We start from the raw sequence: 16,052 nt of genomic DNA on the forward strand, positions 1-16,052 counted from the left end.
GCAATTGGGTCACCCCCCAACCGAAAATGAGGTCCTGGATGCTGTGAGGAAACTGAGCAACAACAAGGCCTCTGGACCAGATGGGATTCCAGCAGAAATCCTCAAGCAAGGAGGACCAAAACTCCTGTGTCACATCCATAGCCTGCTGGGTAAAATCTGGGATGAAGAGGAAATACCGGCTGAGCTCAGGGATGCCCTGGTTGCTACCATCTTCAAAAATGGAGACAAGGCCGACTGTGGCAACTACAGGGGTATCTCCCTCCTATCGACAACGGGCAACGTGCTGGCTCGTATATTGGCCAACCGGCTACTGCCTCTGTCAGAGAACACCCTACCACAATCGCAGTGTGGCTTTCATCCTGCCAGGGGGACCTCCGATATGATCTTTACAGCTCGTCAACTGCAGGAAAAATGTCGGGGGAAACATCTACCTTTGTACATGGTGTTCATTGACATCAAAAAGGCCTTTGACTCCGTAAACAGAACTGCCCTCTGGTGTGTTCTCTCCAAGATTGGATGCCCAGACAAGTATCTAAAGATCTTGCGACTACTCCATGATGACATGACGGCAACCATAGTCGGTAATGGTGGATTGGAGACACTTCCTTTCAAAGTAGACACTGGGGTTAAGCAGGACTGCATCATCGCACCAACCCTGTTCGCCATCTTAATTTCCACCATCCTCCACCTCACCAGCCAGAACCTACCTGAGGGAGTCAAGCTCATATACAGGACTGAGGGAGGGCTATTTAATATCAAAAGATTCAGGGCAAAAAGCAAGGTGTTCACATCCTCCATCATGGAGCTCCAGTATGCGGATGACAATGCCCTAGTTGCACACTCCGAAGCGGACCACCAGGACATCTTAAACGCCTTTGCCAAAGCCTACAGACTCCTGGGACTTTACATAAACATAAAAAAGACCCAAATCCTATACCAACCAGCTCCTGACACACTCCCACAACCCCCCACAATTCATGTGGGAGACAACATCCTGGTTAATGTGGATCAATTCGCCTACCTTGGCAGCCTTCTCTCTACAAGAGCTGTCATAGAAGCAGAGATTCACCACCGCATCGGGTGTGCCAGTGCAGCCTTTGCCAGGCTGCGGAAGAGGGTTTTTCAAAACCGAGACATCCAGACAAAGACAAAGCTACTTGTCTATCAAGCAGTAGTTCTGCCCACACTGTTCTATGGAGCCGACAGCTGGACCACCTACAGGTGAAGGCCCTGGAGGAGTACCATCAACGATGTCTCCGGAAGATCCTCAGGATCGGTTGGGAGGAGAGGCGTACAAACATCAGTGTTCTGAAAGAAGCCAACATCTCCACCATCACCACAACTATCATCCGACATCAACTGCGATGGACAGGCCATGTCATACGCATGCCTGACAACCGCCTTCCAAAGCAAATGCTGTATGGCCAGCTAAAGGAAGGAAAACGTACCCAAGGAAGGCAGAAGAAGAGGTACAAGGATAACATCAAAATCCACCTGAGAAAGTGTCACTTCAGCCTCAGCAACTGGGAGGAGGTAGCCCACCAGAGGAACATGTGGAGCAAGATGGTCCATGAAGGCACAACTCACCTAGAGAAGGACCTCCACCGTGCCGCAGAAACCAAGAGGCAACAGAGAAAGGAGAGATCCACCACCAACACAGCTCCTCACACCACAACCACTACCCAGTCAACCTCCCACGCATGCGCCCACTGCGATAAAGTCTGCGGATCCAGGATCGGCCTCTACAGCCACCTGAGGACCCACAGATGACCAGACCCACCGACAGGAGGACAATCTTACTCGTCTCGAGTGATTGCCGATGATGATGATGATGATGATTAGCATAATAGCATACATTAGCTACCATGAATTGATTTACGTGGACCCCGACTTAAATTAGTTGAAAAACTTATTTGGGTGTTACCATTTAGTGGTCAATTGTACGGAATATGTACAGAACAGTTTCAATCAATCAATCAAGCCCTTTGATACGTGTGATTAAGGGCTTTATAGATAAACTTTGATTGATTGATTGATTGTGCTGCTAAACCTCCCTTAAATACATTTTCTTGATGCTCAAAGCATTGAGTATTGGGTTGTGTGCCTTCACAGATGTGTAAGTTACCCATGACTTGGGCACTAATACACCCCCATACCATCACAGATGCTGGCTTTTGAACTTTGCGCCGAAAACAATCCGAATGGTTCTTTTCCTCTTTGGTCCGGAGGACACGATGTCCACAGTTTCCAGAAAACAATTTTAAATGTGGACTCGTCAGACCACAGAACACTTTTTCACTTTGCATCAGTCCATCTTAGATGAGCTTGGGCCCAGCAAAGTTGGTGGCGTTTCTGGGTGTTGTTGATAAGTGACTTTGCCTTCGCATAGTAGAGTTTTAACTTGCACTTATAGATGTAGAGAATAACTGTAGTTGACAGTGATTTTCTTAAGTATTCCTGGGCCCATGTGGTGATATCTTTTACACACCGATGTCCCTTTTTGGTGCAGTACTGCCTGAGGGATCGCAGGTCCGTAATATCACTTACGTGCAGTGATTTCTCCAGATTCTCTTAAACTTTAGATGATATTACAGACCGTAGATGGTGAAATCCCTAAATTCCTTGCAATAGCTCGTTGACAAATGTTGTTCTTAAACTTTTGGACAATTTTTCTGACACATTTGTTCACAAAGTGGTGACCCTCGCCTCGTCCTTGCTGGTGAATGACTGAGCATTTCATGGAAGCTGCTTTTATACCCAATCATGGCACCCACCTGTTCCCAATTAGCCTGTTCACCTGTGGGATGTTCCAAATACGTATTTGATGAGCATTCCTCAACCTTTTCAGTCTTTTTTGCCACTTGTGCCAGCTTTTTTGAAACATGTTGCAGGCATCAAATTCCAAATGAGCTAATATTTGCAAAACTCACTTTGCAAAATAATTAGCGCATGCTTAGTATTACCGCCTGGTCGAACTTGTGACGTCACGAGAGACACTTCCCCTGTCATCATTTTAAAAATAGATGAGGCTGATTTCAATACCGGAAATTTGAAATTGCATAAAGGGAAGAAGATTAAGAGCTATTCAGTAGGATTTAAGGTCAAAGCTTACATCACACTCAAATTTTTACTGCATGCCTTTGGTAAGTGCCGGAGTGAGGAAGAGGTTTTAAAATAATTAGCGCATGCTTACTTTTACTGCAATCCTTTGATAAGTGCAGGAGTGAGAAGAGGTTTTAAATTAATTAGCGCCCCAGCGGCAATTCAAGGAAATACGGTATATATATATATATATATATATATATATATATATATATATATATATATGTGTGTGTGTAGTATTGTCCAAAAGCTCATTAAATAAATACAAACGAGGTAATTAAATAAAAGAATGGTTAAACAAATATATATATCAGATTAAATTTTGCCTTTCCAGCACCCACCACGACCCCAAAAGGGACATGCAGTAGAAAATAAATGGATGGATTACTCACTGTTTAACATTTTATTTAACTAATTCAAATATTTTTTAAATATCTATGTAGCCTAATCTCTGTCCTGTTAGTTTATACCTAAAAGTTCTATTTTGATTTCATCTGACCACATGACATTCTCCCAATCCTCTGCTGTATCATCCATGTATCCATTTTGGTATAAACTCAACTCGTCGTGTTTGGAGGAAGAAGAATACTGAGTTGCATCCCAAGAACACCATAACTACTGTGAAGCATGGGGGTGGAAACATCATGCTTTGGGGCTGTTTTTCTGCTAAGGGGACAGGACGATGGATCCGTGTTAAGGAAAGAATGAATGGGGCCATGTATCGTGAGATTTTGAGCCAAAACCTCCTTCCATCAGTGAGAGCTTTGAATGGTTGACCAAATACTTATTTTCCACCATAATTTACAAAAACATTCTTTAAAATTCCTACAATGTGAATTCCTGGATTTTTTTTCCCACATTCTGTCTCTCACAGTTGAAGTGTACCTATGATGAAAATTACAGACCTCTGTCATCATTTTAAGTGGGAGAACTTGCACAATCGGTGGCTGACTAAATACTAAATACTTTTTTGCCCCACTGTATATATATATATATATATATATATATATATATATATATATATATATATATATATATATTAGGGGTGTGGGAAAAAATCGATTCGAATACGAATCAAATCGTTTACGTTGTGCGATTCAGAATCGATTCTCATTTGTAAAAAATCCCCCCAAATTTTTTATATTATTATTATTATTTTTTTTCAATCAATCCAACAAACCACTACCCAGTAATACCATAACAATGCAATCCAATTCCAAAACCAAACCTGACCCAGCAACACTGAGAACTGCAATAAACAGAGCAATTGAGAGGAGACACAAACACGACACAGAACAAACCAAAAGTAGTGAAACAAAAAAGAATATTATCAACAACAGTATCAATATTAATTATAATTTCAGCATAGCAGTGATTAAAAATCCCTCACAGACATTATCATTAGACATTTATAAAAAATTATAAAAAAGAACAATAGTGTCACAGTGGCTTACACTTGCATCGCATCTCATAAGCTTGACAACACACTGTGTTCAATGTTTTCACAAAGATAAAATAAGTCATAGTTTTGGTTCGTTTAATAGTTAAAACAAATTTACATTATTGCAATCAGTTGATAAAACATTGTCCTTTACAATTATAATAAATGATAAATGGGTTGTACTTCTATAGCGCTTTTCTACCTTCAAGGTACTCAAAGCGCTTTGACACTACTTCCACATTTACCCATTCACACACACATTCACACACTGATGGAGGGAGCTGCCATGCAAGGCGCCAACCATCACCCATCAGGAGCAAGGGTGAAGTGTCTTGCTCAGGACACAACGGACGTGACGAGGTTGGTACTAGGTGGGATTTGAACCAGGGCCCCTCGGGTTGCGCACGGCCACTCTCTCACTGCGCCACGCCGTCCCCATAAAAGCTTTTCTTTTCTTTTTTTAAAATCTACTACTCTGCTAGCATGTCAGCAGACTGTGGTAGATCCTGCTGAAATCCTATGTATTAAATGAATACAGAATCGTTTTGAATCGGAAAAATATCGTTTTTGAATCGAGAATCGAATCGAAAAAAATCGATATATTATCGAATCGTGACCACAAGAATCGATATTGAATCAAATCGTGGGACACCCAAAGATTCACAGCCCTAATATATATATATATATATATATATATATATATATATATATATATATATAGGAATACAAACCAAAAACTACGCAATGTAGATTGATCTACATTTCGAGCTGTAACGAATCAAATCAATCGATTAATTAGAAAAAAACTTTGGTTTATACTTATTTTGCTTCGAATAAATGTTTGAGGGTGACTAATAAAAATGTATGAAATCCGCACCACATGGAGTGCCCGGAACTTTAAATTCAGCACAGTTTAAAACAGTGCACTAGACCGCACATTTGATTGGTGGGTGACGTGACCTGTGTGGCCTGCGAATAGCTCCCAGTTATCTTCTTCAATTTTTATTCATGCACACGTTAAACATGCAATTTATATAATGATGACATGCATTATATTTTGTATTATTTGACAAAATATCACGATACTTTTGTTTTATTATATTATATATATCACCTACATATTTAATAAAATACTCAAATAAATGAATAGTTTCGGGGGTTAAAAATAACTTTATAATTTGTGAACAATCAAAACACATTGCGATTATTTATTTCGCTTCTGCCTAAAAATTATGTCAACGTTTTTATTTCTGACATTTGAAATGTAAACAGTCTCCTTCAGGTAACCACGCCCCCTCCCTCCTCCCTTGCCCGGCCCCTCCCTCCTTGCCTCCTCGCCTCCTCACCTCCTTGCCTTCTCACGTCCTTTCTCCCAGCATCCATAGGTTTTTCTTCCTAAACGTGAGGATGCTCGGCAGGAATGACTGCCATTGTTGTTGAGTGTGACTGAGGAGGGGAGGAAAAGACAAAAGGAGAAGGAGGATCAGCGACTTAAAGAAGAAGCTCCGCCAGCCGCAGCCATGGCCGCGAAAGAGATCAGCGCCTTTAGCTTCGTGTGCGTGAACAAGGACATGACAGGTGGGTTTTTTTGTGCGCTGCGGACTCGAACCCCCGACGTGGCAGTTGTTATCATTATTTTGTATGCATACAGAAAGCATGGCGGGGGAAACACCAGCCTTTTAATAACATGCTGCTTTTTTTTTTTAAAACGCAACATCTGCATGAGCCTGAAATGCTGAATTGAGGGGAAAATTGGCTCAGTCATAAAGGCTGGAGAGACCACGCCATTCTCCCACCGCGCATGATGGTTAAGCAAATGTTTCATCGGCGATAATACAAGTCATGCAACGCCCCAAAAGGCTCGTCAATTTGTGTTTCCTCCTGCTGAGTTCATTATTCTTGGAGTGACCATTTAAGCAATTTTACACCCTCCTGACGGGGGTGGAAAGGGGGGGTGGTCTACCCTCATTGGCGTGGAAGCCGGCGCAAGGTCGTCGACTGTATTTGCCCTATTGTTATGACGTCATCATGCCTGCCACGTGACACATTTGTATGCCATTACGTTTTAATATTTTCAATATATATACGATGACTGCAAGCTACATTGCAAGAACTCTCCTATAGGATTTGCATGTATTATTTTCTATTTACATTACAAAGCCTGTTTCCATATGAGTTGGGAAATTGTGTTAGATGTAAATATAAACGGAATACAATGATTTGCAAATCCTAAAATGCACTACTAAGACAAGATATTTGATGGTCAAACTCATAAACTTTATTTTTTTTGGCAAATAATAATTACCTTAGAATTTCATGGCTGCAACACGTGCCAAAGTAGTTGGGAAAGGGCATGTTCACCACTGTGTTACATCACCTTTTCTTTTAACAACACTCAAAAAACGTTTGGGAACTGAGGAAACTAATTGTTGAAGCTTTGAAAGTGGAATTCTTTCCCATTCTTGTTTTATGTAGAGCTTCAGTCGTTCAACAGTCCGGGGTCTCCGCTGTCGTATTTTACGCTTCACAATGCGCCACACATTTTCGATGGGAGACAGGTCTTGACTGCAGGAGGGCCAGGAAAGTACCCGCACTTTTTTTTTTTATGAAGCCACGCTGTTGTATCACTTGTCTTGCTGAAATAAGCAGGGGCGTCCATGATGACGTTTCTTGGATTACAACATATGTTGCTCCAAAACCTGTATGTACCTTTCAGCATTAATGGTGCCTTCACAGATGTGTAAGTTACCCATGCCTTGGGCACTAATACACCCCCATACCATCACAGATGCTGGCTTTTGAACTTTGTGCCTATAACAATCTGAATGGTTATTTTCCTCTTTGTTCCGGAGGACACCACGTCCTCTGTTTCCAAATATAATTTGAAATGTGGACTCGTCAGACCACAGAACACCTTTCCACTTTGCATCAGTCCACCTTAGGTGAGCTCGGGCCCAGCCAAGCCGGCGGCGTTTCAGGATGTTGTTGATAAATGGGTTTGGCTTTGAATAGTATAGTTTGAACTTGCATTTACAGATGTAGCGACCAACTGTAGTTACTGACAGTGGTTTTATGAAGTGTTCCTGAGCCCATCTGGTGATATCCTTTACACACTGATGTCAGTTTTTGACGCAGTACCGCCTGAGGGATCAAAAGTCCGTTATATCACGGCTTACGTGCAGTGATTTCTCCAGATTCTCTGAACCTTTTGATGATTTTACAGACCGTAGATGGTAAAATCCCTAAATTCTTTGCAATAGCTCGTTGAGAAATGTTGTTCTTAAACTGTTTGAAAATTTCCTTACAAATTGGTGACACTCGCCCCATCCTTGTTTGTGAATTACTTAGCATTTCATGGAAGCTGCTTTTATACCCAATCATGGCACCCACCTGTTCCCAATTAGCCTGCACACCTGTGGGATGTTCCAAATAAGTGTTTGATGAGCATTCCTCAACTTTATCAGTATTTATTGCCACCTTTCCCAACTTCTTTGTCACGTGTTGCTGGCATCAAATTCTAAAGGTAATGATTAGTTGCAAAAAAAATTTTTTTATCAGTTTGAACATCAAATATGTTGTCTTTGTAGCATATTCAACTGAATATGGGTTGAAAAGGATTTGCAAATCATTGTATTCTGTTTATATTTACATCTAACACAATTTCCCAACTCTTATGTAAACGGGGTTTGTACAATTTACACCTCAGGAAAAAGTTGGCTATGCCAATGACTACCATTGAAAAACAGTAGCGTAGTAGGCCGAAGTATTCATTAAAAACAAGGCAGAGGTTTTATTTAACAGTTATGTGTACATTTCTGCCTGTTGGTGCTCGGTGTGTGTATTAGTGTTGTCCTGATACCAATATTTTGGTACCGGTACTTTATTTCGAAATAAATGGGACCACAAAAAATGTCATTATTGGCTATATTTTAACCAAAGAATATCTTACGGTACATGAAACATATCTTTCTTAGAGGGTTGTACGGTATACCGTAATATACTAATGAATCATTTTCGGTACTGTACCGCCTCTGAAAAGTACCTGCCTCTGTTTCTTCCTACTTCTTCTCGGGAAGGTTGAAGGAGTACTGTAGGATCTGTTTCTTCCTGCTCCTTTTTTGGGAAGGTAGAAGGAGTACTGTAGGATATGTTTCTTCCTGCTCCTTTTCGGGAAGGTTGAAGGAGTACTGTAGGATCTGTTTCGTCCTACTATTTGGGAATGTTGAAGGAGTACTGTACTGTAGGATCTGTTTCTTCCTACGCCTTTTCGGGAATGTGGAAGGAGTACTGTAGGATATGTTTCTTCCTACTCCTTTTCGGGAATGTTGAAGGAGTACTGTAGGATCTGTTTGTTCCTACTCCTTTTCGGGAATGTGGAAGGAGTACTGTAGGATTTGTTTCTTCCTAGTCCTTTTTGGGAAGGTTGAAGGAGTACTGTAGGATCTGTTTCTTCCTACTCCTTTTCGGGAAGGTTGAAGGAGTACTGTAGGATTTGTTTCTGCTTACTCATTTTTGGGATGGTTGAAGGAGTACTGTACGATCTGTTTCTTCCTGCTCCTTTTTTGGGAAGGTTGAAGGAGTACTGTAGGATATGTTTCTTCCTGCTCCTTTTCGGGAAGGTTGAAGGAGTACTGTAGGATCTGTTTCGTCCTACTTTTTGGGAATGTTGAAGGAGTACTGTAGGATCTGTTTCTTCCTACTCCTTTTCGGGAATGTGGAAGGAGTACTGTAGGATTTGTTTCTTCCTAGTCCTTTTTGAGAATGTTGAAGGAGTACTGTAGGATTTGTTTCTTCCTAGTCCTTTTCGGGAATGCGGAAGGAGTACTATAGGATATGTTTCTTCCTACTCCTTTTCGGGAATGTTGAAGGAGTACTGTAGGATTTGTTTCTGCTTACTCATTTTTGGGATGGTTGAAGGAGTACTGTGGGATCTGTTTCTTCCTACTCCTTTTCGGGAAGGTTGAAGGAGTACTGTAGGATCTGTTTCTTCCTACTCCTTTTCGGGAATGTTGAAGGAGTACTGTAGGATCTGTTTCTTCCTACTCCTTTTCGGGAATGTGGAAGGAGTACTGTAGGATTTGTTTCTTCCTACTCCTTTTTGGGAAGGTTGAAGGAGTACTGTAGGATCTGTTTCTTCCTACTCCTTTTTGGGAAGGTTGAAGGAGTACTGAAGGATCTGTTTCTTCCTACTCCTTTTCGGGAATGCTGAACCAGTACTGTAGGATCTGTTTCTTCCTACTCCTTCTTGGGAATGTTGAAGGAGTACGGTATGATCTGTTTCTTCCTGCTCCTTTTCGGGAATGTTGAAGTAGTACTCTTTTCAGACATGTTGAAGGTACTGTAGGATATGTTTCTTCCTACTCCCTTTCGGGAATGTAGAAGGAGTACTGTAGGATTTGTTTCTGCTTACTCACTTTTGGGAAGGTTGAAGGAGTACTGTATGATCTGTTTCTTCCTGCTCCTTTTTGGGAATGTTGAAGGAGTACTGTAGGATCCGTTTCTTCCTACTCCTTTTCGGGAAGGTTGAAGGAGTACTGTAGGATATGTTTCTTCCTGCTCCTTTTCGGGAAGGTTGAAGGAGTACTGTAGGATCTGTTTCGTCCTACTTTTTGGGAATGTTGAAGGAGTACTGTAGGATCTGTTTCTTCCTACTCCTTTTCGGGAATGTGGAAGGAGTACTGTAGGATTTGTTTCTTCCTAGTCCTTTTTGAGAATGTTGAAGGAGTACTGTAGGATTTGTTTCTTCCTAGTCCTTTTCGGGAATGCGGAAGGAGTACTATAGGATATGTTTCTTCCTACTCCTTTTCGGGAATGTTGAAGGAGTACTGTAGGATTTGTTTCTGCTTACTCATTTTTGGGATGGTTGAAGGAGTACTGTGGGATCTGTTTCTTCCTACTCCTTTTCGGGAAGGTTGAAGGAGTACTGTAGGATCTGTTTCTTCCTACTCCTTTTCGGGAATGTTGAAGGAGTACTGTAGGATCTGTTTCTTCCTACTCCTTTTCGGGAATGTGGAAGGAGTACTGTAGGATTTGTTTCTTCCTACTCCTTTTTGGGAAGGTTGAAGGAGTACTGTAGGATCTGTTTCTTCCTACACCTTTTTGGGAAGGTTGAAGGAGTACTGAAGGATCTGTTTCTTCCTACTCCTTTTCGGGAATGCTGAACCAGTACTGTAGGATCTGTTTCTTCCTACTCCTTCTTGGGAATGTTGAAGGAGTACGGTATGATCTGTTTCTTCCTGCTCCTTTTTGGGAATGTTGAAGTAGTACTCTTTTCAGACATGTTGAAGGTACTGTAGGATATGTTTCTTCCTACTCCCTTTCGGGAATGACGAAGGAGTACTGTAGGATTTGTTTCTGCTTACTCACTTTTGGGAAGGTTGAAGGAGTACTGTATGATCTGTTTCTTCCTGCTCCTTTTTGGGAATGTTGAAGGAGTACTGTAGGATCCGTTTCTTCCTACTCCTTTTCGGGAAGGTTGAAGGAGTACTGTAGGATCTGTTTCTTCGTACTCCTTTTTGGGAATGTGGAAGGAGTACTGTAGGATCTGTTTCTTCCTACTCCTTTTTGGGAAGGTTGAAGGAGTACTGTAGGATCTGTTTCTTCCTACTCCTTTTCGGGAATGTTGAAGGATGTACTGTAGGATCTGTTTCTTCCTACTCCTTCTTGGGAATGTTGAAGGAGTACGGTATGATCTGTTTCTTCCTGCTCCTTTTCGGGAATGTTGAAGTAGTACTCTTTTCAGATATGTTGAAGGGGAATACGATCTGCTACTGCACTCCTTTTTGTACACATTGAACCGAACACTTCAACATGTATGAAAGTAGCAATAGATAAGATATATTTCTTCCTACTCCTTTTTCGGGTATGTTGAATGATTACCGTTTAGTTTAGTTTCTTCTCACTCCTTTTCGGACACGTTGAAGGGTTAGGAATAAGATCTGTTTCTTCCTACTCCTTTTTGAAGATGTTGAAGGGTGAGGCTTCCATAAGATGTGCTTCTTACAACTTGTTTTCAGATATGTTGAAGGGGAATTTGATCTGCTTCTTCTTACTCCTTTTCGGAGATGTGAAGAGGAATACTATCTGCTTCTTGCTGCTGTATTCCTTTTTGTACATGTTGAACAGAACACTTCAACATGTATGAAAGTAGCAATAGATACATTATATTTCTTCCTACTCCTTTTCGGGCATGTTGAACGAGTACTGTTGGATCTGTTTCTTCTTACTCCTTTTCGGACATGTTGAAGTGTTAGGAATAAGATCTGCTTTTCCTACTCCTTTTTGGACATGTTGAAGGGCGAGGACTACATAAGATGTGCTTCTTCCAACTTCTTTTCAGATATGTTGAAGGGGAATATGATCTGCTTCTTCCTACTCCTTTTCAGAGATGCTGAAGGGGATTACAATCTGCTTCTTGCTACAGTACTCCTTTTTGTACATGTTGAATCCAAGACTTCAACATGTACAAAAGTAGCAATAGATAAGAAATATATCTAAATCTTCCTACTCCTTTTCAGGCATGTCGAATGCATACTGTTGTACATGCTTCTTCCAACTACTTTTTGGACACGTTGAAGGGGAATATGATCCGTTTCTTCGTACTGTACCCCTGTAGAACCAAGCCCTTCAATATGTTCAAAATTTGTAATTAATAAGATGCTTTTCGTCCTACTCCTTTTCAAGAATTTTGAATGTGTTGGACTAAATAGGATCCACTTCTTCCAACTCTTTTTCAGACATGTTGAAGTGTTAAGATCCGTTTTTTTCTTACTCCTTTACAGTCATGTTGAAGGGAAATATTTTCTGCTTCTTCCTACTCCTTTTTGGACATCCATCCTTATGCTACCTATCTCCTTTACGGACTTGGTGAATCTTACCCCTAAGTATGTCCAAATTTAGGAATAAATAAAATATATTTCTTCCTACTCCTTTTCAGGAATTTTGATTGTGTAGGACTAAATAGGATTCACTTCTTCCAACTCTTTGTCAGACATATTAAAGTGTCAAGACCCGTTTTTTTTCTCACTCCTTTACAGACATGTTGAATGGAAATATTTGCTTCTTCCTGCTCCTTTTCGGACATGTTGAATGGAATTGCGAGCCACTTCTGCTACTGTTCTCCTTTACGGTCATGGTGAACCTAACACTTAAGTATGTCCAAAATTAAGAATAAATAAAATATATTTCTACCTACTCCTTTTCAGGAATTTTTAATGGATGGAAATAAATAAGATCCACTTCTACCAACTCTTTTTCATACATGTTGAAGTGTTAACATCAGTTTGTTCCTACTCCTTTACGGACATGTTGAAGGGGGAGGATCAAATAAGCTCGGCTTCTTCTTACTCCTTTTCTTACTCCCACTATTTTTTTATGTTGATGTGGAATACAATCTGCTTCTTCATACTCCTTTTTGGGCATGTATGATGGTTAGGATTAATACAAAAATAGGTTGGTTTCTTCCTACTCCTTTTCAAGACATGTTGAAGCGGCATACAATTTGCTTCTTTTAATTTTTCACGCCTGATTGTAGCTGAGATAGGCACCAGTGCCCCCTGCGACCCCAAAGGGAATAAGCGGTAGAAAATGGATGGAATGATGGATGGATGTTGAAGAGTTAGGATGTTAAATAACATCAGTTTCTTCCTATTACTTTTCCAGACATGTTGAAGATTCGGGATCAAATAAACTGCATTTTCTTACTCGTTTTTGGGCATGTTGAAGAATTTTAAATGTTGGTAGCCGGGAGGGGGGGTGTATATTGTAGTAGTCCGGAAGAGTTAGTGCTGCAAGGGCTTCTGGGTATTTGTTCTGTTGTGCTTTTGTTGTGTTTATGTTGTGTTACGGTGCGGATGTTCTCCCGAAATGTGTTGGTCATTCTTGTTTGGTGTGGGTTCACAGTGTGGCGCATATTTGTATCAGTGTTAAAGTTGTTTACATCGCCACCCTCAGTGTGACCTGTATGCTGTTGATCAAATATGCCTTGCATTTACTTACATGTGTGTAGAAGCCCCATATATTACGTGACTGGGCCGCCACGCTGTTTGTGAGGAGGAAAAACAGACTTGATGACAGGTTGTAGGGGACGCTAAAGGCAGTGCCTTTAAGGCACACCCCCAATATTGTTGTCCGGGGGGAATTCGGGAGAATGGTTGCACCGGGAGATTTTCGGGAGGGGCACTGAAATTCGAGAGTCTCCTGGAAAATCGGTGAATGCAGTGTTACAGCGGCACCGCTGTATAGCACCGGCGGGCCAGCTCCAATGTTAATTTGATATTGCCTCAAGGGCCAAATGAAATTTGGCCCGCGGGCCAGAGTTTGACACCTATGGTGTAGAAGAAAAGGAACTGCTTCTTCGTACTCCTTTTCGGACATTTTGAAAAAGTGTTAAAGGGGTAGGATTATTAAAAGATCTGTTTCTTCCAACTCCTTTTCAGACATGTTTAAGTGGTAGAGGATCCAATATAATGGGTTTCTTCTCCTTTTAGTTCTTGGTTAAGGCGGCGGTCAGCAACCCTCTTTAGTGCCACCTTAGTGGTTCCCTGGAGCTTTTTCAAAAATGTATGAAAATAGAAAAAATGGGGGGGAAATATATTTTTGTTTTAATATGGTTTCTGTAGGAGGACAAATATGACACAAACCTTAATTGTTAAAAACCCCATTATTTATATAACAAACCCTGTTTCCATATGAGTTGGGAAATTGTGTTAGATGTAAATATAAATGGAACACAATGATTTGCAAATAATTTTCAACCCATATTCAGTTGAATGCACTACAAAGACAACATATTTGATGTTCAAACTCATAAACTTTATTTTTTTTGTTGCAAATAATAATTAACTTAGAATTTCATGGCTGCAACACGTGCCAAAGTAGTTGGGAAAGGGCATGTTCACGACTGTGTTACATCACTTTTTTTTTTAACAACTTTCAATAAACATTTAAGAACCGAGGAAACTAATTGTTGAAGCTTTGAAAGTGGAATTCTTTCCCATTCTTGTTTTATGTAGAGCTTCAGTCCTCCAACAGTCCGGGGTCTCTGCTGTCGTATTTTACGCTTCATAATGCGCCACACATTTTCGATGGGAGACAGGTCTGGACTGCAGGCGGGCCAGGAAAGTACTCGCACTCTTTTTTCTATCAAGCCGCGCTGTTGTAACACGTGTTGAATGTGGCTTGGCATTGTCTTGCTGAAATAAGCAGGGGCGTCCATGAAAAAGACGGCACTTAGATGGCAGGAAAATGTTGTTCCAAACCTGTATGTACCTTTCAGCATTAATGGTGCCTTCACGGATGTGTAAGTTACCCATGCCTTGGGCACTAATGTACCCCCATACCATCACAGATGCTGGCTTTTGAACTTTGCGTCGATAACAGTCTGGATGGTTTGCTTCCACTTTAGTCCGTTTGACACGATGTCGAATATTTCCAAAAACCATTCGAAATGTGGACTCGTCAGACCACAGAACACTTTTCCACTTTGCATCAGTCCATCTTAGATGATCTCAGGCCCAGAGAAGCCGGCGGCATTTCTGGATGTTGTTGATAAATAGCTTTCGCTTTGCATAGTAGAGCTTTAACTTGCACTTACAGATGTAGCGACCAACTTTATGTAGTGACAGTAGTTTTCTGAATTGTTCCTGAGCCCATGTGGTGATATCCTTTAGAGATTGATGTCGGTTTTTGATACAGTGCCGTCTGACGGATCGAAGGTCACGGTCCTTCAATATTGGTTTCCGACCAAATGCCGCTGACGTGGAGGGATTTTTCCAGATTCTCTGAACCTTGTGATGATATTATAGACCGTAGATGTTGAAACCCCCTAAATTTCTCGCAATTGCACTTTGAGAAACGTTGTTCTTAAACTGTTTGACTATTTGTTCACGCAGTGTTGTGAAAGACTGAACATTTTTTGGGAAGCTGTTTTTATACCCAATCATGGCACCCACCTGTTCCCAATTAGCCTGCACACCTGGGGGATGTTCCAAATAAGTGTTTGATGAGCATTCCTCAACTTTATCAGTATTTATTGCCACCTTTCCCAACTTCTTTGTCACGTGCTGCTGGCATCAAATTGTAAAGTTTATGATTATTTGCAACAAAACAAAAACAGTTGATCAGTTTGAACACCAAATATGTTGTCTCTGTAGCATATTCAACTGAATATGGGTTGAAAATGATTTGCAAATCATTGTATTCCGTTTATATTTACATCGAACACAATTTCCCGACTCATATGGAAACGGGGTTTGTAAATTGCAGAAGTGCAAACATGTGACGTTCTTCACCGCACCTTGTCCATCATGTCCGACGCTAATAAACCATTACCACCGTTTCCTGAGTAATAATAGAAAAGCATTACATGGCTGTTGATAACGACAGCAGCTCGGGGGTGAGGCGCGTTTCTTCCTGGCGAGGGTTGAACACGTACAGTCCACTTAGTGTAAAAGGCTGGTGACTAATAAAGACAATATTGTTAGGAAATACATCATGAATATTACATACC

General features: G+C 41.0%; 1 protein-coding gene across 1 annotated transcript in view; it reads left to right on the plus strand.

The window, feature by feature from the left end:
• Positions 1–5,884: 5,884 nt before the first annotated feature.
• The window catches only part of LOC133543538 (capping protein, Arp2/3 and myosin-I linker protein 3-like), a 111,678-nt gene continuing 101,510 nt past the window's right edge, over positions 5,885–16,052 (plus strand). The window contains 1 exon segment of the mRNA XM_061888151.1: positions 5,885–6,121. Within this exon segment, the coding sequence (XP_061744135.1) occupies positions 6,064–6,121 (58 nt within the window). The 5' untranslated portion in view covers positions 5,885–6,063.

Source organism: Nerophis ophidion, linkage group LG26 (genome assembly GCF_033978795.1).
Source record: "Nerophis ophidion isolate RoL-2023_Sa linkage group LG26, RoL_Noph_v1.0, whole genome shotgun sequence".
Taxonomy (NCBI): domain Eukaryota; kingdom Metazoa; phylum Chordata; class Actinopteri; order Syngnathiformes; family Syngnathidae; genus Nerophis; species Nerophis ophidion.